At 36.6% G+C, this 23,174-nt stretch overlaps 1 protein-coding gene across 2 annotated transcripts in view; it reads right to left on the bottom strand.

Annotated features, from left to right (window-relative positions):
* The window catches only part of VAV3 (vav guanine nucleotide exchange factor 3), a 389,657-nt gene that overhangs the window by 170,226 nt on the left and 196,257 nt on the right, over positions 1 to 23,174 (bottom strand). For both annotated transcript variants that reach the window (XM_012466320.3, XM_021667516.2), the window contains exons 5-12: positions 21,555 to 21,663; positions 19,459 to 19,551; positions 17,224 to 17,292; positions 15,223 to 15,326; positions 13,851 to 13,950; positions 9,942 to 10,037; positions 6,434 to 6,502; positions 4,660 to 4,746 (exon numbers count right to left, since the gene is read on the bottom strand). In XM_012466320.3, coding sequence (XP_012321743.1) covers positions 4,660 to 4,746; positions 6,434 to 6,502; positions 9,942 to 10,037; positions 13,851 to 13,950; positions 15,223 to 15,326; positions 17,224 to 17,292; positions 19,459 to 19,551; positions 21,555 to 21,663 — 727 coding nt within the window. The remainder of the gene's footprint in view (positions 1 to 4,659; positions 4,747 to 6,433; positions 6,503 to 9,941; positions 10,038 to 13,850; positions 13,951 to 15,222; positions 15,327 to 17,223; positions 17,293 to 19,458; positions 19,552 to 21,554; positions 21,664 to 23,174) is intronic.

Below are 23,174 nucleotides of genomic sequence, written 5' to 3' on the forward strand. Positions count from 1 at the left end.
CTGTAATCCCAGCTACTCAGGAGGCTGAGGCAGGAGAATTGCCTGAACCCAGGAGGCGGAGGTTGGGGTGAGCCGAGATCGCGCCATTGCACTCCAGCCTGGGTAACAAGAGCGAAACTCTGTCTCAAAAAAAAAAAAAAAAAAAAAAAAGTCCAGGCTGGCTTTCTTGAGCTAGGACCTCAAGGATGAAAAGCTCTGACTTAACGATTTAAAATAATGAGCTATTTCCCTAGAAACTAATAACTAAATTATTATTATTATTATTATTATTATTATTTTGAGATGGAGTCTTGCTCTGTTGTCAGGCTGGAGTGCAGTGGCTCGATCTTGGCTCACTGCAACCTCCGCCTCCCAGATTCAAATGATTCCACTACCTCAGCCTACTGACTAGCTGGGACTACAGGCACACACCACCACACCCAGCTAATTTATTTTATTTTTTTTAATTTAGTAGAGACAGGGTTTCACCATGTTGGCCAGGATGGTCTGAATCTCCTGACCTCGTGATCCACACGCCTCAGCCTCCCAAAGTGCTGGGATAAAAGGCGTGAGCCACCACACCTGGCCAACTAAATTATTTTTAAATGTTTATGAGTACTTACTGTACATGCTAGGGGAGAAAACAATTGACTGAAAATCACTACCATCCAGAAATTCCATTTTAATAAAGGACAGAGATATGTGATTAATTAACACTATTATAAATACAAAATAAATGTTTCCTATCAAAATCCCAGTCATGTTTTCTGCACAAATAGAAAACTCCATTCTAAAATTCCTGTGGAATCTCAAGGGATTCTGAATAGTCAAAACAATCTTGAAAAGAAACAAAGTTGGAGGTCTCACACTGACTGACTTGCTTCCAAAACTTATTACAAAGCCACAATAATCAAAATCACGTGGCAGTGGCATACAAACAGGTATATAGACCAACGGAATAGTAGAGAGCCCAGAAATAAGCCCTCACATATATGGTCAAATAATTTTCAGCAAGGTTAAGACAGTTCAATGGGAAAAAAACAGCCTTTTCAACAAATGGTGCTGGGAAAACTGGATATCCACATGTAAAAGAATAAAGGTAGACACTTCATTACTTTATACCATTCATAAAGAATAACTAAAAATGTTTCAAATACCTAAACCTAACAGTTAAAACTATAAAACTTTTAGAAGAAAATGGGGAAAAGTGGGCAGGGAGTTGGGGAGGGATAACATGGGGACAAATGCCAGATATAGCTGAAGGGGATGGAGGCAGCAAACCACATTGCCATGTATGCACCTATGCAACAATCCTGAATGCTCTGCACATGTACCGCAGAACCTAAAGTGCAATAAAATATATTAAATAATAATAACAATAATAAGGCCAGGAGCAGTGGCTCATGTCTGTAATCCCAGAACTTTGGGAGGCCGAGGCAGGCATATCACAAGGTCAGGAGATTGAGACCATCCTGGCCAACACGGTGAAAAAAAAAAGAAAATGGGGAAAAGCTTTATGACACTGGATTTAGCAATGATTTCTTAGAGATTGATAGACTGGACTTTGTCAAAACTTTTGTGCATCACAGACAATATCAACAGAGTGAAAACGCAACAGACACAAGAAAGTATTTGCAAACCAAGTGTCTTATAAGAGATTGATATCCAGGATAAAAATAAAGAACTACTACACAATGACAAAAAATAACTTGATTCAAAAATGGGAAAAGCACTTGAATAGACATTTTTCCAAAGAGGATATACAAATGGCCAATAAACACACAAAGACGACATTCAACATCATTAATCAGTAAGAAAATGCAAATCAAAAACACAAGGAGATACTACTTTAAAACCATTAAGATGACTATTATCCAAACAAACCAAATAGCATGTGTTGGTAAGGATGTGGAAAAACTGAAACCCTTGTGCATTGGTGGTAGGAATGTTAAGTGGTACAGCTGCTGTAGAAAATAGTATAGCAATTCTTCAAAAAATTAAACATGATTACCACACAACCCAGAAATTCCACTTCTGAGTATATAACTAAAAGAAGTGAAAGCAGACACTTGAATACATATTGGTACACTGTTATAATAATAACATAACAGTATTATTCAGAATAGCTGAAAGAAGGAAGCAACCCAAATGTTCATCAATGAATACAAAAAGTGAGGTGTTTATATAAAATGATATATTATTCAGCCTTAAACAAATAGAAATCAAAAAATAAAATTTTGGCACATGCTACAAGGATGAACTGTGAAAACATTATGTTAAGTAAAATAAGCCAGTCATGAAATGGCAAATATTGTATGATTTCACTTATATAAGGTGCCCAGAGTAGTTAAGCTTATAGAGACAGAAAGTAAAATAGTAGTTTCCAGGGGCCAGGGAAAGAGGGGAATGTTTAATGAGTACAGAGAAAGAAGTTCATGTTTAATGAGTACAGAGTTTCAGTTTTGCAAGATGAAGTTTTGGATATGCTCACATAATATCGTGAATGCATTAAATGCCACAGAACTACACATTTTGAAAATCATTAGAATGATAAACTATGCATACATACATAAATGTGTGTGTGTGCACATATATATATATATATATATTTTTTTTTTTTTTGAGATGGAATCGGAGTCTCACTCTGTTGTGCAGGCTGGAGTGCACTGCAGCCTCTGCCTCTGCCTCCCAGGTTCAAGCAATTATCCTGTCTCAGCCTCCTGAGTAGCTGAGACTATAGGCATGCACCACCATGCCTGGCTAATTTTTGTATTTTTAGTAGACACAAGGTTTCACCATGTTGGCCAGGCTGGTCTTGAACTCCTGACCCTCAGGTGATCCGCCTACCTTGGCCTCCCAAAGTGCTGGGATTACGTGTATGAGCCACCACACCTGACCAGTGCTATATATATTTTACCACAATTTTTTAAATGCTACACAGCTGTCTGAGAAATATGCTATGGAAATCTAAAAAGGAAAGACAATAGGAGATTAGGAAAAGAGATTTATTTCAGATGCACCCACAATAAATTTGACAGGGAACAATAGGAAAAACCATTCTAGGCTCTGAGACTACAATTGAAGGCAGAACTATAGAAATGTATGGCAAATTGGAAATCTTAAAATATAGCAAAATATCCACAATGTAAAGAATAAGGGAAGTTATTAGCTGGATGAGTTCTGGAAAATAGCTTAAGTCCAGATCACTGAGAACCTTAAATATCATGCCAAGGAATACTGACTGAATCTTGAAGACAACAACAAAAAAATCTTGACAAATTTGAGAAAGAGAGTGAATTGAGAAATCCACACTTTGGAACTGCAACTATGTGAAGAGATGATGAGAGGCTACTGTGACTGGAAGCTGCACAGTCAGCTGCAAATGATGGTATCCTGAAATGGGTATGTGGCTGTATGTGTGGAAAGAAAGAGACAGGTTCACAGTGTTTCAGAGAAAGCAGCAATGAAATTGCTCTACCAAAAATGTATCTTAAATCCACTCATCTCTATTTGCATCCTCTCTTGAAACCACTCCAAGAGCTTGCTGGCCGGGCTGCTGGCTTTCAGGGCCTTCTTGAAATGTCAATCACTCTGTTGTAATACTCCCTGATAGAAACCTTTCACTAGCTTCCCACTGCCGTCACAGTAAAATCCCAACTCAGCATCTTGGCCTACAAGGCTGTGCTGTGCAATTGCCCTGCCAACCCCTCACGGCTCAGAGCCCACCATCAGTCCCTTTACTGTCCATTTCCAGCCACTCTTACCTTTCAACTTCTTGGACACACTTGGCTCTTGCCCATCTCTGAACATTTCACCTGCTATGGCTTCTGCCCAGGTCACTTCCCCCCAGATCTTCCTGTGGCCGGCTGCTTCTTATCTTCCAGGTCTCAGTTCAAATGACTCATAAGGATTTTCCCAACCAACTTATCTAAACTAGGACTCCCCTTATAATTCTCGGTTATAGCAGCCAGTTCACAGCACTAATTCCAATATAGCATTTTTAATTCTTTTTTTTTAACTGTCTCCTCAATCTTGAGACCATCTTGTTTGCAATTACAGTCCCAGTCCCAAGCAAAGTATCTTGGTCATCATAGTCACTCAGCAAATATATGTAAAACAAATAAGCGAATAGGAAATGGCTGTGCATATGTATAGGGATGAGGGAAAGAAAAGAAACAAACAAACAAAAAGGACTCCAGGGCCTGTCCGGGGGTGGGGGAGGGATAGCAGGGGGATGGGGGAACTAGGGGAGGAATAGCATTAGGAGAAATACCTAATGTAGTGACAGGGTGATGGATGCAGCAAACCACCATGGCACATGTATACTTATGTAACAAATCTGCACATTCTGCATATGTACCCCAGAACTTAAAGTATAACAAAAAAATAAAATATCATCTATGTCTTAAAAAAAAATGGACTCCCACGTTTAGATTCAGACTGCTGGGAGAAGAGGCAGAGTGTGACTACAGTAAGAGGGACAAGCCATCACAAAGTCCCTAGACAGGGACAGGTCGCAGGTGCCCCCAGACACCCACATGAACACTGCCAAACACAGGGACTGGCAACAACCTCCAACAGCAGACACTTGAAGGTAAACTATCTTTCTTCAGCGACAACTCCTAGAATGTCGTCCAATGTGGGGGTGAGGGAAAGCTGGATGGGAAGATAATTACATACCAAATTCTCTATAGATAGCTGAAACTGTTTAATTTCACGAAGGGTCTCATTATCTCTTTTCACTTCATTCACATATTGTGCCAAGTCCTAGACAATAAAGAAAAGGGTAGAAAAAGAAGGCACACTAAGATTAGAGATGCAGACTGCTTTGAAAGAAAACACATCATTAGTTCCATTAGTGGTAAAAGTAACCACCATAACTTTTCAAAGACAATAAAATGAATGCCCAGTCAATCAAAGCTGCATCACAGAGGCAATTTTAAAATGTCTGAAGTACAGCTGGGAAGACTGAAGAGCTGTCATTTGTCACACTGCTGAGAAGAGTCAAGATGGTGTTGCCTCAAAAGACAAAACAAAATATACTGCCGTTGAGCAATAAAAAGAAAACTAGGTCGGAAGAATAGAAATTCCAAGCACGTTAATTACTGACCTTGAGATCATGGTATTTTCACACAGGTTAGAATAAGGGCAATCATGAAGGATTAGCAGGGAGAAAAGTAACCAAAAGTTAGATAATGAATTTAGCAAGACTTTTTTTTTGCAACCAGTTAAAGTCCTCTTGGTTCCTGAGAAAATTCAGTCAAGGAAGCCAGCTCAGCTTTAAAGAGTTAATCCATTTATGGATTCAGGAGAAGTAAAGGAGAGGTGAGGAACTAAATAGCACAATGTGCTGGAACTAAATTTAATTCATGAATTAAAGTGAACAAAAAATGCTGGCTGTGTCTCTCCATGTGCCTTCACCTATTTTAAAACGTCTTTTCTTATATTTGAGGAAACATTAGCTAATCTCTCCATACTGTAACTAGCTATTTTTGTTACATGCGCTCCAGATTTTCCTGTTTTCTGAGCTCTTTTTCTTTTTTCTATACCCTCTTAAATTCATCTGCAACAGTAGGGACAGAACTCTGCAAAAAGCAATTCCTAACTCTGTTCTAATTGGAAGTCTGACTTTTCATAGGCTAGATCCATAAATGACTTCTTTTAAAACTGAAACTTGGTTTGACTTTTTAAGTAGCAAAAAGAATAATAAATAATTGTGTGATGTTTCCTAGTGGCAGACAATCAGCCAAACAGCAAAGCTAACACGAATTCTTACAAGGACACAGTTAAGTAATTATGCACTGCTCTGAGCAGGGTCGCCTTGCCATTTTGCTTTTAAGAACAAATATTTGCCTGTGTTTAAGTTATGGGCAAGTATTATTTTGTTTCAAAGTCATTTTTAAAACAACATAATGTGGAAACTGAGGTTTTATATATTCCCCAGTAGGTTCAAAATGTCTGTCTTTATTCATAGTTCTTGATTTTCATAATTACCTGAAAACCTAACAAACTGAAATTCACTTGTATTAAGCCACAGCAGCCATAAGGGAAAACCTGGCAGATATCCTCATATGAGGAAAATAAGTCACATGGGGTTCTGAAGCCACCAGCTTGCCTATAGCTTACACAAGGCAATGTTTTCTATTAGTCACCATGAAAAGAATGGGAAATAAAGCCATTATATTAAATAATTCCTCATAGTTTAAGAAAGTTGTTATACTTGTATGTAAGTGATTTTAATACACATCTTAGTTTTATGTGTTGTCTAACAATTAACTCCATGCAAGGATATCTATTTCAGTTAAAAAAAAAAATCCAGCTGTCCCCACTAAAAACAAATGTGTATTATACATTAGCATATTATAATATTATATATATATATAAGCAGTTTGAATTTTATTGTCTTTAGGCAAGAATAAAAAATACAAACAAGTTATTGATAAATCTGCCCTACCTTCATGGCATCAAGAGCCAGTTTTAGATTTGCCTTCTCAGTCGGATCAGTGGTATGTTTGACCAGTTCCTATGTGGAAGATATAGTTTAGTGCTGCTTTCATCAAATTAAAACTAAGACATACTAAATAAAATATTTTTACAAGTAAACCATTATTACTGGTTTTCTCTCTATAATGTGATAAACCTAATATGCCTGGGTTCCATTTCCATTCAAACTGTAAGAAGACCAACTAGACACCAAAAAATCATGAGACACAATATAAGACATTTTCTTTTCAAAGATGAATCTGAATTCTAGCCACCATCATTACACTGATATTGATTCCCATTGTGATGAAAGATTCTATAATGGCTAACTAAAATCATACTCTTTACTCATTTTCACTCCTGGCTTCTCTATAGCTTTCGATTCCTTTGACTGCATCCCTCCTTTCATTTCAGGGACATTGGGATGTTCCATTTGTTGTTGTTATTGCTGTTACAGTCATTCACCTGTCCATCCCAAATTTCTGCCTGCTCCTCAGTCTTTCATAGTTTCTTATCTGCTTCTTAGAAAGTTATTGTTCCTTGGATTTCCACCCTAGTCCTCTTTTTTCCCATATTTTACATACCCTACAAATTCTATCATAACCACTGTCATGATGTCAGCTATCACTTCACAGGGAAATCACTGTCAAATGTATGTGCTGAACCCAAAACTGATGCATGAGTCCCGGTCTCATCTGTCCAACTAAATGGTCCTACTTCGGCATTTCAAAGGCTCCTCAAATCCAACATTCCGCAAATTTAATCCATCTTTACCCAGAATCCAATTCTTGATCCTGTTTCTATTTTACTGAAGGATGGCACTTCCATGAGTGTACTAACTTAAGCCAAAACCTAAAAGGTGTCCCAGATTTGTCCCCATTCTCTCTCTTGTCCTATTGATGTCAACTTTGATCCTGCCTCTTGAAACCATCCTCACTGCCATTAATTAGGTTCAGATCCTTGCCCTTTTTCAAACAGGTAATTATTTGCCAAGCACAGTGGTTCATACCTGTAATCCCAGCCATTTCCAGCGTAAGATGGGAGGACCACTTGGGTCCAGGAATTTCAGACCAGCCTGGGCAACATGGCAATACCCCATCTCTATAAAAAACTTTTAAAAATTAGTTGGGCGGGTGGCATGAGCCTGTAGTCTCAGCTACTTGGGAGGCTAAGGCAGGAAGGCAGCCTGAGCCCAGCTGCAGTGAGCCATGACTGCACAACTGCACTCCAGCCTGGACAACAGAGAAAGACCCTGTCTCTTAAGGCAAACAAACAAACAAACAACAACAAAAACCAGGTAATCATAATAGTCTTCTGATTGGCCTTCTGACTTTCAGTCTCTCCTCACTCCAGTCCAGTCACCCTATTGACATCAGGTGTAGGATTCTATAACATAAATCAGATCCTGTTTCTACCCTACTCAGACTTCTGTGATGCCCCACAAAAGCTTCAGGTTGTCACCCATACCTCCTAGACTCCTCATGATCTGAAATCTGCAAAACTTCTCTCAATTTCTCTCTCCATTTCCCCCCAAACAACTTATGTTCTATTCAGACCAAATTAATTACAATTCTTAAAATATGTTCTAATATCTAATCCCATTAGAAATTTTGTTTTTTCTGCTTACAAAGCTCTTCCCCTCTGATCTGCTTATTGATCTCTTACTCTTTCTTGAAAGCCCAACTCAAGAGTTACTCCTCTGGGGGGTCTTCTATGACAGAGGCCTCTGCTTAGGTCCCCAGCTTCCTTATGCAGAATTATTTAGGCCTTTTACTGTGCCAGTTCTGTACCTTATATGCACCTATCATACTGTGTTACTTGGGAGCTTACACTTCCTCTCTAAACGATGAGCTTTATCAGAGTAGGGTCTGTCGTATACCATGAGTGCCTAATACTATGTTGGCACAGGGAAGCCACTCAAAAATCTTCAATGAACTCAATACTAGTGTTTCTGATATAAACAGGACCTAAAGACAGAATCTGTTAAGTATAATCAATCTGTCAAAATTCTATTCTTTTATTCCTTAAAAGTTACTTTTACTTTATTAAATAAAAATCATGTTAAAGTTCCCAATCACCTACTATAAAATATTCTAACTTTGTAAATCTGTGATTTCAAATCATCAAGCATTTCAAGTGACTTCGCCACTAAAGTACAGTAGTAAGTAAAAAAATGTCCAAACTGATACTCACATTTGTTCAATAAATTTATAGACAACAAATAAATTTCACTCCATACTCTTTTGAGATGGAAGAAACATTTCTAGAATTTTTATCTATGTGTAGTATCCAAAATAAAACTTCCACTATTTTAAAAAGTCATCATAGAACTAAACATACTCTTAAAATTTTAAATATAAAACAACCCAAGGGAAATTAGGGGGAAAGTTTGCTGAACTTCAAAAAAGTATGGTTGTATTTCATACTTTTATAAGTCTGTATAAAACCCTGTAAGGACCAAAATGGGTATTTTTTTTTACAAGCTATACCTTCTAAATTCTTCAATCAATATTTGACTACACCAATGTTACAGAATAAATTATTATCTTATTTTGGACATGTTTTTAGTTCCAGGATGCCTTGGAAACTGATTGCCTGAGTCGTTCTTATTATTTTTTCATAAAATCCAATTTGATTAAGTTGCTTTGAGTTTAGGTCTCATAAATGTTTTAATGCATTTTTAAGGAATAATCATGGTTTGATTTTTCTGATTTCTCAGTAGAACAAAAATAGAGATGACTAATAATTTTGCAGCTACAGTTCAAGAAATTTAATATACAAGATATACAAAGCACAGCCAACACAAAATTATATTTCACATACAGGTAGTATATCTTTTTAAAATGACATTTCACAAGCATCAGCAGAGATGACAGACTAACACAGTAAGATATTTCTTTGGAGCAGAACTAATGAGTCTCCTGGTATAGCTATCAAATTAAATTTATAAGACTCTCCACACTCATTAGAAGACTAACCGTGGAAACCACAAGCTTTGTGGGTTATAACAAGAAGGACTTCAAAGTAAATGTAGTCTTATTATAATTTAGTATAGTAGAAAGCAATATGGAATGTGACACAATCTCTTTAGCTTACTGTTATAAGGCAAAAGGTCTAATATGATTAATCTGCCAAAATTCAAGTGCACTGCAACACTGAGATGCTCATAAATGAATACTGATAACTACAGAAGACTTAGCTGAAAAAAAAATTATTTATTTTGACTTGTTTTTAATTATTTTCTAGTCAGTCCTGTTTTAAGGACACAAAATGTGATTTATGGCAGCTACTGAACCATCTTTGCTAAAAAGAAAAAACTGTCTAGCTGTTCTGTGATTTCCCTCTTAGCTATAATAATAATTCAAAATTTTAAGGGGATTGGGCCCAACACATGGAATATCTGCAGTGTAGTTGATGCTTCATTAATATTTTGCTGAGTGAATAAATGGACAATAAACAAACCGTTTTAAGTTACATACCTGGAGGAGAAGGTGGTACTTCAAAACACGTTGCATAGGAACCACAAGCAAGTCTCGAAGAGTAAATTTCCCATTATTTGCTCTTTTGGAGCATTCCTAATGAAATGTTTTTTTTAAAAAAACTTTGTTAGGGAGTCATAAACATTAAAAGCTGCAAAGACCATAAGCAGAACAGTTGTTATACAATAAATGAGTGTGCTTGTTTCCTTAACAATCCTTCTCTGTAAATAACAGAAAATATATTCAATTAAAAAACAAACAAATCCTGTAGTATTTTAACTCCAGACATGAACCAAATAGAACTATTTTGTGTATGAAAGTTATTTTCTCTAGTGCAAAATCATGCCCCCCCACCCGCAGGGTCTTCTTCAGTTTGTCTTTATTGCTGTACCTCCCACCAATGTCTCCCAGTGGACTTACAGAACAGGCATCAAGAACACATCCCTACTCATCAAAACTGTCATTAGCCTTCCCACCCTTATGCCTTGGTTTATTCAGCTCCCTCAACTATGATGTGCTTTGTTCAGCCTCCAGAAAAAGGTACCTTCCTGTTTAAGAACTATAATTCTAGGCCTTTCATAATAATTACAATCAAAATTGTGTACACTCTCTGTCTTGTCTTTTAATTATAATCATACATAATATCTCCCCCAACATAATTTATGCTTCATGCCCCTAAAAATGTAGTATTTGCTTAATAAGTATTTACTGAACTGAATGAAATATTTGACTTTAAAACTCTGCTGAAGTATAAACCTACTACTAGACTCCAAGTTTTTAGAAGCCTCAGATTGTATTTGTTTTTTAATTTCACCCTTTTCTTTCCTAAAAGTTTACTTTAAAATAGTATTGGCTTGTTTGCTCTTTTGATAATAACTATGACTTTGAGAAAATTACTTTGAATTTGAAGTGTCAAAGAATAAATACAAAGCCATGGGTGGGCAGCTCTTGGCGGCGTAACCTTGGACAAGTCACTTTTCTGATTTTACCGTTTCTCACATAACTATGGCGTTCTTCAAAAAAATAAATAAAAAGCCATACAAACATTATTATTAGTGAGCAACCTCATAAGTAATCCTCACACAATTGCACATCCCAGCCCAAGGACCTTTCCGGCTCATGGCTGGAGTTGTGCTTAAGAAAATACACTTTTGCTTACAAGTTTGTTTATTATTTGCCCACACTTAGTTTTTCTGGCACATGGAATGATATATTATCAGAGGCTCCAAAACAAACACCATTAACTCCAACAATCAGTAATTTAATGAGTATGTTTGACTACAGATATTAGGCAAAATGAACTGGGGACACATCCTGACATGTTAGCTGTGTCATCAATTGCTGCTGTTCATTAGAAGGACAACTATTTCAACCAGTTTCTTACTTCTACAGATTGCAGAGAGTTCTGGATCATGGGTCTCAAACAGGAAGTTTAATTGTTAATATACTGTAATGAGTGGGTCTTATCTCTTCAGCTGCATTTCATGGCTCCTGGAATTAAGGTTGTAGCTTATATTTCTTATATTATGCCATCCCAACACATGGTTAGGAACAGATATATTATACATTTAAAATTTACTATGTTAAGAAATTAGTTTCAAAATGTTGGAGAAAAAAAATTAGTTCCATTACAATCTAAGTTACAGGCTCAGAAAGTAAAGGAATTGACATTGTTGGCATTCGCTATACCTTGGAGACAGAGGGTGAAGTGTAAAATGCTTATTAGTGTTGAAAGTAAATAACAGGTAGAAAGAATTCTTTCAAAACATCCAGTCACTTGCTTAGCCTCAATTCAATTGTAAAGGAAAAAAAAAATGGGGTAGGATGAGCCAGGCTTATAGGGCAATATATATACACTCTTCACCCTTCACCCCATGTTATCTTGGTTCCAAAGTAGAGAAGAAAAAGACAAAAAAAAAAATCAACAAGAACAAAAATAACCACAAAACAGAAGACATAAAGAAGGCAGAGAGACACCAAGAATAAGGCAGTTTTCCTTCTATCATGCTGTGGCTTGTGGGGAGCAGTTCCAACTGAGTATTTGTTGGTGTTACATTAAGTATCTGACTTAATACTTTCAAATCAGGACTATGGTTAGAAGTGTGGGCTTTCAAACTGAGGACAGAACAGGCAGGGGCACCTCACCCTGTGCCTTTCAAACTCAGCCTGAGGTCCTCTCTTTCTCTAAGACGAACATTGACTGCAAAAACTACATACTTTGAGTCCCAGAGTATGCTCATTGGGCAAAATTTTGACAGTAACTCTGAAAGAAGGAAGAACAACATTCATACAAGACTGAGAATATAATGGAGGTGTGATGGACAACTTGCTGACTCCTATCTGGAAGCACAATTTTATATCTTTAAGAAAAACTGCTTTAATGTTGTTCTATTAGGAAGTAGGTATATGAGTTGTAAAATTTTATCATCATATTTTGAGTCACAGTGGCTCACAGCTGTACACTTAGGAGGCTTTATTCTCCAAAGAGGAGCAGGAACTCTTTGCACTAACAATGTTACAAGGATGTTATTTAGTGGTTACTCAAACTACCTCCAATCTTAAAGTCAACATAATGAAGGAATATTAAGGTACAAAGCAAAAGGATTATGTATCTATTACAGTTACTTGGTGGCCTGTTAATGTGCAAACTGTCTAAGCAATAGTTTCCCTTTGAGGGAGTTATGAGCTCTGAAATCATGCTAGAGAGGCAAAACAATGAAGGGCTTCTGATTTGAAAATTACCCGCTCCTTTTCTTCTGACTCCAGTGCTACAGTGAACAAAGAATAGGAAAAGAGATTTTAAAGAGGCAAATGAGCCACACACCGTTATTTAAGAGCTGACTATATACCTCTACCTGAAATGTAAGAAAATTCAAATACATGAATATTACATTTAGGATGATAACTCATATGACAATCATTTTTCAAAAGTTCTTGGGAAGCATGAACTCCTCTTCAGAAAAAAGTATGATGTACATAAAACATAACATGGGTTTCCAGACTTACAGTCTACTGTGATCATGTACTCTGTTTATACTAGCCTACTTGCCATTTCTCAAACTTTCCCAACTCTTCTGGTCAAGACATACCAATTATTCAGGAATGCTCTCCATAGAATCTGATCTGTCAAAGCTCATCCCATTCTTTGGTGACATAACTCAAATGCTGCCTTTTCGGATGAATCCTCTACAATCTTCCCACACTCAAGTTGGTAGATGCGGTCTTACAGAGCCCTATGATACAGGGCTTCTCACGCGCTATTTAATTCTATCATATTTGTGTTTGTCTTCTCTTCTTTCTTGTGGGTAATATTCACGCCTTTTTAATACATCGGCCTCTAAATGTCTAATTTTTAGTAAACATCTTTCTTATTTTGTTGTTTTTGAGACAGGTTCTTGCCTTTTCACCCATGCTGGAGTGCAATGGTGCCATCATAGCTCACTGAAGCTTCAAACTGTGCGGCTCAAGTGATCCTCCTGCCTCAGCTTCTCAGGTAGCGAGGAGCCACCTTGCCCAGGCATGAACCACCTTGCCCAGCTAACTAGTAAAGATTTTAAATCTACATATACAATATCTAGCATATCTCACTAGTCCTGCACCTCTTACTATCTATGCAAGTTACTCATAATCTCTCTGAACTTCAGCTTTCTCATCTTATTGATTAATTGTACCTATCTCACAGAGTCAGAAGGTCCTAATGAGATAATGCATATAAAACACAGGGCCATAAATGTTAGATTTTACTACTGTTACTATTACTACCATATTACTATTTTATAGAGCTATTTAAATTGATGTGAAATTACATTTAAAATAATGGGGAATGTACTGTTGCACTGATCATAAAGAGGAATACATTGCTTTTAGGTTTATTTTGCTTTATGTCACAAACAAAAAGTAAATAGGCACCTCTAATTTCAGTTTGACATCTTCTTTTGTCTTAGAAATGTAGTCTAAACTAGAGATGGCCGACTCCACTCCACTGCAGTACTGCCCATAAATAACCAATCTGAAAGGGAAAAAGAGGAAGAAATCTGTAAGACCTAAAACAAGAATGAACTGGAGGGGGAAAAGGCAGAATCTTCATGCCTTATAACAATAGTTAGGGATAACCAAAATAGCAGTAGAAATTATTTTTAATATATATCACATACACAGTCACAGAATGAGGGTCACTCATTTTTATATTAATGACTAATTTTTAGTTTCAACTTTGAATGAGATTAATTCTATGTACATTTTTATAGCAGGTAGAATTTACAAACTGGCTTAATGACTGTTAATGTTATTTGAGTATACATAAATGCATCTCAAAAACAAAATTAAAAATTTCTGTTAAAGCTCTTATTAGAGATAAATCTTTTTATCTCCAAACATTCAGAAAGTTTTATTTTCCACTACAATTTCACGGCAATCACTATGTACAACTCCTTCATTAATAAATCTACTCCTTGCTACTTTTTAATTAAGGAACATAAATCATCTGGAGAGAGGAAAATGAGAGATCTGAACTGAGCGGGACAGAAGATACCTCATATCACATGGAATCTGACCCACTTCAGGGAAGGTATCTCTGTAGTAATACAAATATTTTGCAAAAAGATCATTTGGTTTATTGTTTCTCTTAACTCTCCACTGGAAAAAAAAACTACTAATAAGATGTGAATATTTATCAAAGACTTGATGTAAACCTATTCATTAGCCACCTCTTAGTACTAGGAAATATGTTGCTTGATTTGAAAAGAGAGATAATTATATTTTAAGCAAAATTTCCTGATACTCCAATTCATATAAAGTTGTCAGGAGATTTTTTTTTTTAACTTAGAAAGGGAAACTACTCTGCGAATCTAATACTCTAAAACAGAGAGTCATAAAATACTAGAGTTGGATGAAAAGTGAAAGCATTAGGTACCAGCCAATCTACTCCAGTGTTTACAGATGGGGACACAGAGGCTCAGAGAGTTAAAAATGACTTACTGAAGATTATGTTGCTCAGTAATGATAAAGCCTATAAAAGAAGTTCAGTTTTTTTTATTTGAAATGCAAAAAAAATAAGGACCATACTGGGTCCTTCCCCCCACCTTTTCTTCTTATTCTTTTTTTTTTTTAAGTACACGTTTAGAATTCAAACTACCACTCTGAAAGTAACTGTCTCATGTTCTAATTACTGCTAGATAGTAGTGTAATAAACAGTAGTCATAGCTATTTGTTAGCTATTTTAATACTAACCCTTACTATAATTACAAACTAAGACCCACAAAACTTAAACTTCAAAAGTTACCTTTCCTTGTAGTTAATAAAAACTTGGTACAAATTCTGGTCATTTTTATTTACAATGGAATCATGAATCTCTTGCATTAGGTTCCGATGAAGTTTGACAAGTTCCTAAGAAAACAATGTGAAAGGAAAGTAGGAATCAGAACCAAAAACTATACCCCAAACCCAGAATCCCTTTTGTTGCTAGACTTGCCACTCAGAATATGCTGAATGCTCTCAATATATAAACTGCTTCCACTAATAAAGAAAGAGGGAAAAGGAGAGGGAGGGAGAGAAAGGGGGAGGAAGGGGAGGAAGCAGAGGGAGAGGACAGAGTAGAAGAGGAGGAGGGAGAGCAGGGGAAGGAAGGGAGTGAAAAGAGGGAAGATAAGAGGAAGGCAGAGGAGAGGGAGGGGAAGGAGGGGAAGAAAGGGAGACAGGCCATGCAGATGGGAAACAGCAATTTCAAATCTGACTTGAAATGTCAGTGTCCTGTGAAAGAAGAAATTATCTTACTAGTTATTAAAGGATAATTTATTCCTTGTGTGAAAATATGTACAGCTCATTTTTGTTTTATAATCACTGTAAATTTTTAAATAAAACTGTCCAAGTGCCTAATGTTTTATTGACAGGACAAAGTAATGACTCATGTCCTTGTGACACAGAAATGTAGATTTATACTTTGGTCAATTAGTGGTGTCCTGGTGCTAAGCTAACAATAATCAGACTAAATTACTTGAAACCAGACAACTAATGGCATAAATAAGGAGCAAATAAATTGTATTAGTTTACTGGAAAAACTCAAAATGTCAGAATTTCACATTTTTCCCGATAAGCAACTAATTTTCAGTCAAGCAGTAAATACAAGTCATAGCCAGGATATGAGGCAACTTGAACTAGGTGCCAATTCTCCCATTATCTCATCCTGTGTACCTTGGAGCATGTGTTGACTCCACAGCATGCTCTTTCCTTAGTGGGGTGGAAAGTAAACATGAAGATGTGGGCTCTAAGTTATAATGACCATACTTAAGTGGTCCAAGATCCTTATCTTCCCAAAATCTGCAGTTTGTTTAATGCTAAACTATCATCTGATATTGTGCATGTTATAAATCAACAAGAATTTCTTCATTCAGCCAAAATGAGGGATAAGGATGACATGCCATTGCTTACCAACTGCTGCTGAGCAACACAGAACACAACAGAATCAAAATATAAAGAACTGTTCAGGTAATACAAACAGGCCTGTGCATAAAAGCTTACATACATTTATCATGTATGTGTGCGCACGTGTATGGGGGTAGGGTTGTATAAACCAAAACAAGTCCTAAAGGTCTGAGAACTTGACTCTTGCCTAGCATTACCTCACTTGGCATGGCATTTAGCTTGCTTCTAGATTTCTGGGCAAATACCCTTTTAAGATTGTAAGCTTCTGGTAAGGTGCCCTGAAACTTGAAATGCTTACATAAATGTAAATGAAAAAAAAAATCTCCTCAAACTTTATAATTAAAATAGTCTGTCAAATCATAAGGAAGTAGTCTATTTCAGAAGTAGGAGTTAGGTTGATACAATTGGAAGCAGAAAGCACCAAACAGTAGAGGCCGAAGATGTGGAGGAATGGAGGAAAGTAGGGGAAACTGATGTGGTGAGGACATCATCTACAAGACAAGGTCTGAGGAGCTGGAAGAGCAACAGAGCTCCGCAGGGAAGTGCGGGGTGGAAAGGGACCCCCAGATTATTTGAGACTACTTCTTCATAACAAACAGTCAAGAATAATACATAAAACTCATTTATCCATTTGTGTTCTTCATACATGTTGACTGACTTTTGGTTAAAGATATGATACATCAGTTATTTCAAGAAAATAGGATATAGAAACTAGAAAAGCAAAATAATAACAATAATAATAACAGGGCCAAAATTCTTAAAGAATACAGAACAGTGTTAAAACAAGGATCCAGAACCCCCTAAGGAAATGAGGATTTTTATCAAAGTATACCGCAATTTTAGCTAGCATATTTTTACTTACAGGAATGTTGATGAATACTGAATCAAATTCTGCTGCTGTCAGAAATCTTTTTAGTGGCGCCATGAAATACTACGAGGAAAGAAGAAAATAGTAATTAAGTATAACTCTTCCCAATCTATATAATAGTTTCTCACCAACAAACCACAAATATTTTTTGAAAGTCAGTTGTTGATCGGCATTATAAACACCAAAAAAGTAGAAAATATTTTCTCTAACTTAAAAGATTTTACAAGTGAATAGAGATATAAAGACATAAATACAAGCTAATATTAATACATTTAAAGTATAAAATAAAAAGGTTTAGACAATAAATGCTTTCAAAAGGAAGGAAGAATACTACTGCCTGAGTTGGCAAACAATTACAACATTTTAAGATGTATATGAAGACTTACACAGTAACATGTCTCAAATATTTTGTGGAGATTCTAGATCCCTGAGCTCAATAATCTATGTATACAGTTTATGAATTATTCCTTGAGAATTTTAGTTTCTGGCCTACCATATCTCTTTCATTCTTGGCATTCTCAGAATCTGTGCAGAGGATCCCTCCAGTACTGGTCTCTCAGTTCCTTGGCCACAAATAATCTTGTGCTCCACTCTAGCTCAACTCCTAAATCTTAACAGCATGCCAACAGACTTCATCATCATCAACAATGTCATATGCTCCATAGCACTAACGTCAAGGAATCAACTCTCTAACCACAATCCTCTATTTTTACAGCTTATTCCTTCAAGGAAGGATTCAGCCCTATGGGGTGAGCCAATTCTCTAACTGTCCCACTTCCCTCATGTCCTCATTTCCCTCCCAACCCAGTTTACACTCCATGAATCGCTTCCCTACAAATACTCTTGCCCTCTCTTCTTCTGTTGTGCTTTTCTAGAAAAACAAATACCCTGATCAAATCTAGCTTGCCACATATTTTGTGCCTGTAACTAAGAAGTTAAGCATGGACATTACTGAGAGTCTGATTTTAAATATGACCACAAAACTCAACTGTGCCTGTAATGCTACACAGTGCTACTACAGTTCCCTAGTTAATTTACTCTCCTACTCTTCTAAACAATGCTTCCATAACTTCACTTCTTTCCCTAACCTCTAGATGTGAGAGTCTCCAGAGGTGGCCTCAAACCTCTTCCCTAACATGTATTCCCTAGGGTGATCTCACTTAGTCCCAGGGCCTTCATGCCATTGTGTGAAGATAATGGCCCAATCTATACGTCAATTCAATCTTTCCCCTTAATGCCTCAGGTTTATATACCTAACACCCTTCTCAACGAATCCCACTGGAAGTCTAACAGGTATCACAAATTTCACAAGTTCTAACAGATTCCTGACTTTCAAGCCTGTCCTTCCCCATCTCTGTAATCTTCACTGTTCTCACAATTGCTCATGCCAAAACCTACCAGTCATCCTTGACTCCTCTCTTTTTCTCACATCCTTTACCTAATTCATCATCCAATCCAGCTGGCTCTATGTTTAAAATTTATTCAGAATCTGACTACCCATACCATCACTTTGTCATCTTGATTAACACAATTTTCTTCTAATTCTTCTCCTAGTTACGACTCTTGCCTCACAAGAGCCAAAATGGGAGTTTAAAGACTTAAATTACATCATGTCACTTCTGCTCACAACACTTCCAATGTCCCTGCATGGCCTGGAGGCCCCCAGCTCTCCCACTTCATGCTTAGTCCCCTTCCCTTGTTCTGCTCCAGCCACACTTGACTGCTGCTGTCCCTGAAGCACGTGCTGAACACTTTCCCTCTCTCCCAGGAATTATCTTCACTGGCATATGTACACGGCTTATATTCTCAATTCACTTAGCTGCCCATTGAGTCTTGTCTTGGAGGCCTTCCACTACCACTCTTTATAAAATGCCACCAGCCCTCCCCCAATCACTATCTTATGGCCCAGCCTTATTTTTCTTCAGGAAACTTATGACCATCTGGCATATTTATTCACTTACATTCTAAACCCTCCCATGGGAAAAGTGTCATGAGAATCAGAGTTTTGTTGTAGTTATTACTATATCCTTAGTCCCTGAAACAGTGCCATTCAGGTGCTAAGACATCCATAAATAGTTGTAAAATGAATAAATCTGCTTTGAGATCTTTAAATAAAAAGTTCTCCTAAAAATTGGAATATTCTACACACATTCAGAAGAAACAGTGAGGCTAATATATTAACTATATTAGGCAGTATTTGGACATCAAAGATAATACCCGATGACTTACTTTTTCTATTGACTCCAAAGTTTCTGTGTATTTTTCTTCTGTCTGCTTAATTTCTGCTAGACAACAAGTTCGTATATCATTTTCTGGACATTTCTGCAGTTAGAATTATGAAAATAAAATGATTTAACAAAATTCATATATTAACCTATCAGGAAGCAGAGATGAAAAGCATTGCTGATTTTCTTAAACTTTCCTTTCTGATAAAACATGCAATTAAGACATCTAACTGCATTTGTGAGGTATCTTTGCTGTTTTTATAAAATCTTGAACGATGTAAATGAAAAAGATTTAGATGATTAAAAAATAAGCTTCTGAATGTAGACAGTTTCTTTAAGTTAAAACATCTGTTATTAAAAATGTTAATGAAGTTGGAAACACCATAAATGGTATGTGATTGTTTCCTTAATGTACAGCATGCTTTACAAACACTATAGAAATAATTGCAAAAACAATAAAAAGCGTATTCAGGAAAGTAAGTAAAAACCTTTAATATTTTTTCCAACATTAACATCTTACTGCTTGACTTTTTAACTAAGTATTTATTGGAAGTGGTAGAGCACAACACTAAAATCAAACATTCTGGAATCTGATGGAATTGGGTTCAATACCAGTTTGGTTATTAGCTTTCCTAACTGTGAAGGAATCACTAAATTTCTCTGTGACTCAGTTTTCTTATCTGTGAAACAGAGAGAATTACAGTACCAACCCTAAGGAATGAAAAATGACATAAACAGCGTAAAGCACTTAGCACTTTGCCAAGTACCCACGAAGAGTCCTGTCCATCTAAATTATTATCACTGCTCACCCCATCAGCTGAGTGAGGACTGCCCTTGGGGGAGGCAGTGAAAAATGTGCTGGCATCCAATGCAGTTAACAAGTATAGGAGGAACAGATGATACTCTGTCAACTAAAAATGTTTCGAAAATGCTGCCACAGATGATCTGTCAGCATAGGCAGTGGTTAAACCACACTTTCATTATATTTCCCAAACACGGACAGGTAACTCGTTTCCATTCCACAGAAGCTACTGGACAACCCACTAGCCTTTTATTAAACGTAGAAGCATAGAGAATGCTGAGCACATTCATCAAAGCACTGCAGAAACAAAAATTACCATGCAGCTGACGAAGAAAAACCGGAAGAAAAATGTATTAAGAGCCTAAGCAACTGACTTTTTTGTTGTTTCAAATTGTAAATGGGAAAATAATCCAAAGTTATCCTTTCTGAATGTTCTAGATATATTAATAGCAGATAATGTTTTGAGGACTCATATTGGCTACGACTATATCTGAAACTAAATTTACAAAATAGAAGGAAAGCCAGGAGACTTATCATGAAACAAAAGAAAAATGGTACTACATATTAACACTTAACAAATGTGAAGAAATACTCTTTAATATATATTTTATCTTATATCAAATTTAAAGGGAAAAATTTACCTATGTTATAAGAAATTTACTTTTATAAGAGTATAATTTTGGCCAGGCATAATGGCTCATACCCATAATCCCAGCACTTTGGGAGGCCAAGGCAGGCAGATCACCTGAGGTCAGGAGTTTGAGACCAGTCTGACCAACATGGAGAAACCCTATATCTTTTAAAATATAAATTAGCTGGGCATGGTGGTGCATGCTGTAATCCCAGCTACTCGAGAGGCTGAGGCAGGAAAATCGCTTGAACCCGGGAGGCAGAGGTTGCATTGAGCCGAGATCACGTCATTGCACTCCAGCCTGGGCAACAAGAGCAAAACTCTGGCTCAAAAAAAAAAAAAAAAAAAAAGTATAATTTCATGATTCCCTAAAATTCTATTCTACTACCACCCTGCCATTATTTAGCTGGGTGGCATTTCATTTCTCTCTCTCGGACTTTGTTTCCTTACTAGCAAAATGAAAAGATTAGACCAAAGATTCCCTATGGTTGTTCTGAAGTCTGAAGGGCCATGCATATGTCTCCAAATGCAGTAACAAGTCATAATTATATAGCTATAAGCAAGCAAAGGTTAAAAAATCCCAGCAGAGGTTACATAAATGAATATGTTAATTAGTCTTTCCTAATAAAATATTCAGAATAACTTTAAAAACAAGTAAAAGTCCTACAGCTTGATGTGCTTCCTCTGCCTTCATTAAGTCCTCATAGACTTCTCCACCTTCATCTTCTCCATAAACACAGTCATAGAGATCTTCTTCATCTTCCACAAGGGTTTCACTACAACAAAGGATATGATAAAAGGTCATTTTCTATTACACAGTAAATGCAATCGCTAGAAATAGCCTACTGGATTTTAGTAGAATATCCAGAAAGGAAATCAAATGGAATTAGTGGGAAGAGTTCAAAAGGCTTACATTATGACTCTGTCCCTCTTAATAAGTACAATGACAAGCAAGTACAGAACCCAACAATGAGGGCAGTGGCAGCTATCATTTACTGGGTAGTTACTACATATAAGCACAAAAATAACCATTCTACATATATTATCTCACATAATTCATCCAACATTATCAGGTACACATTATTATTTAATCCATTAAAGAGATAAGGAAGTTTAAAGACCAAAAGGTTATTCAACTTTATAAATAAGCCAGCTAGTCACTGGCAGATCCAATATTTAAAACCAAGTCTGTCTTAATTGCAAGTGTTTTACCCACTCTATCATACTGCCTCCCATTTTTCCTATTTCAAGACCTCAGTTTCATCAACTGTATTAAAGGGTATAATATGGAGAAAACAGGAGAATTAAATTGTATCTAGTATGTCATAAATGGTCTTTTAAAAGCATCAGTTACTGCAGTGTTATTACAGGATCTAATCCAGTGGTTTTTAAACCATGCTCTTTCAAGCCCACTCAGAGGATACCTACCAGTTCCCCAACAACCAGACCCTTCCTTTAACTGTTTTATTTGTTTGCATCTTTTATCAAGGTTCCCAAGGTCACAAATATTTTGAATAAACAATTTAAAATCTCCTGCTGGTCTCCCGGCAGTTGAAAATAATCCCTATTTCTAAATAATCCCTGTTTCTAAAGTTTCCACCAGCACTCACATAATAACTACTGTATCTTGCCAACAGCTGAGATTGTAAACCCATTCGGTCATTGCATGTTCTGTTACTACTCCTTAAGTTTTTCCTTTTAGTCAAAGACATCTATAAACGCCTTCTATTAACCAATGATCTCAAAGAATTGAGATTAACCAATTTCAAATGTTGGGGACAAGCATTCATATCTCTGAGAAAGAAATTCAATTTCTTTAATACTATCACTCCTTTGTCTCTCTCCTGGGTCTGTACGGATAGAACATTAAAAATTGATACATCCACAAATAAAAACAATGTAACTGTAAATGTCACTCTGTAACATGGAACATTTTTCAAAGTAGGTACAATCACACAGTTGTTTATGTTTGTCATGAAGGATTATTTGAAGGTATTTGACAGGAATGAACTGTCAAACACTTGGAGAAAAGGAAGGTATATTAAGGGAGAGGGATCTGTGGGTAACAAGTTTCAGAGAACTCTGTTCTGAGAAAAATTCGTTCCAGAGCTAGTTGTCCACCCACCCACTTATCTAGCCAGCCAGTCATCTATCCATTCCAAAGACATTTACTAATGTCTGAGTTCCAGGATTTTCCATGTTAAGAATGTATAGATCAAGAAGGCCCAGGAATTCTCCTATAGTCTAGTATGGAGAACAGCACATAACCTACAAATGTAATTCTGGG

The sequence above is a fragment of the Aotus nancymaae genome, unplaced genomic scaffold (assembly GCF_030222135.1).
Source record: "Aotus nancymaae isolate 86718 unplaced genomic scaffold, 86718_ANA_hifiasm-v0.15.2.pri h1tg000117l, whole genome shotgun sequence".
In the NCBI taxonomy this organism is placed as follows: Eukaryota; Metazoa; Chordata; class Mammalia; order Primates; family Aotidae; genus Aotus; species Aotus nancymaae.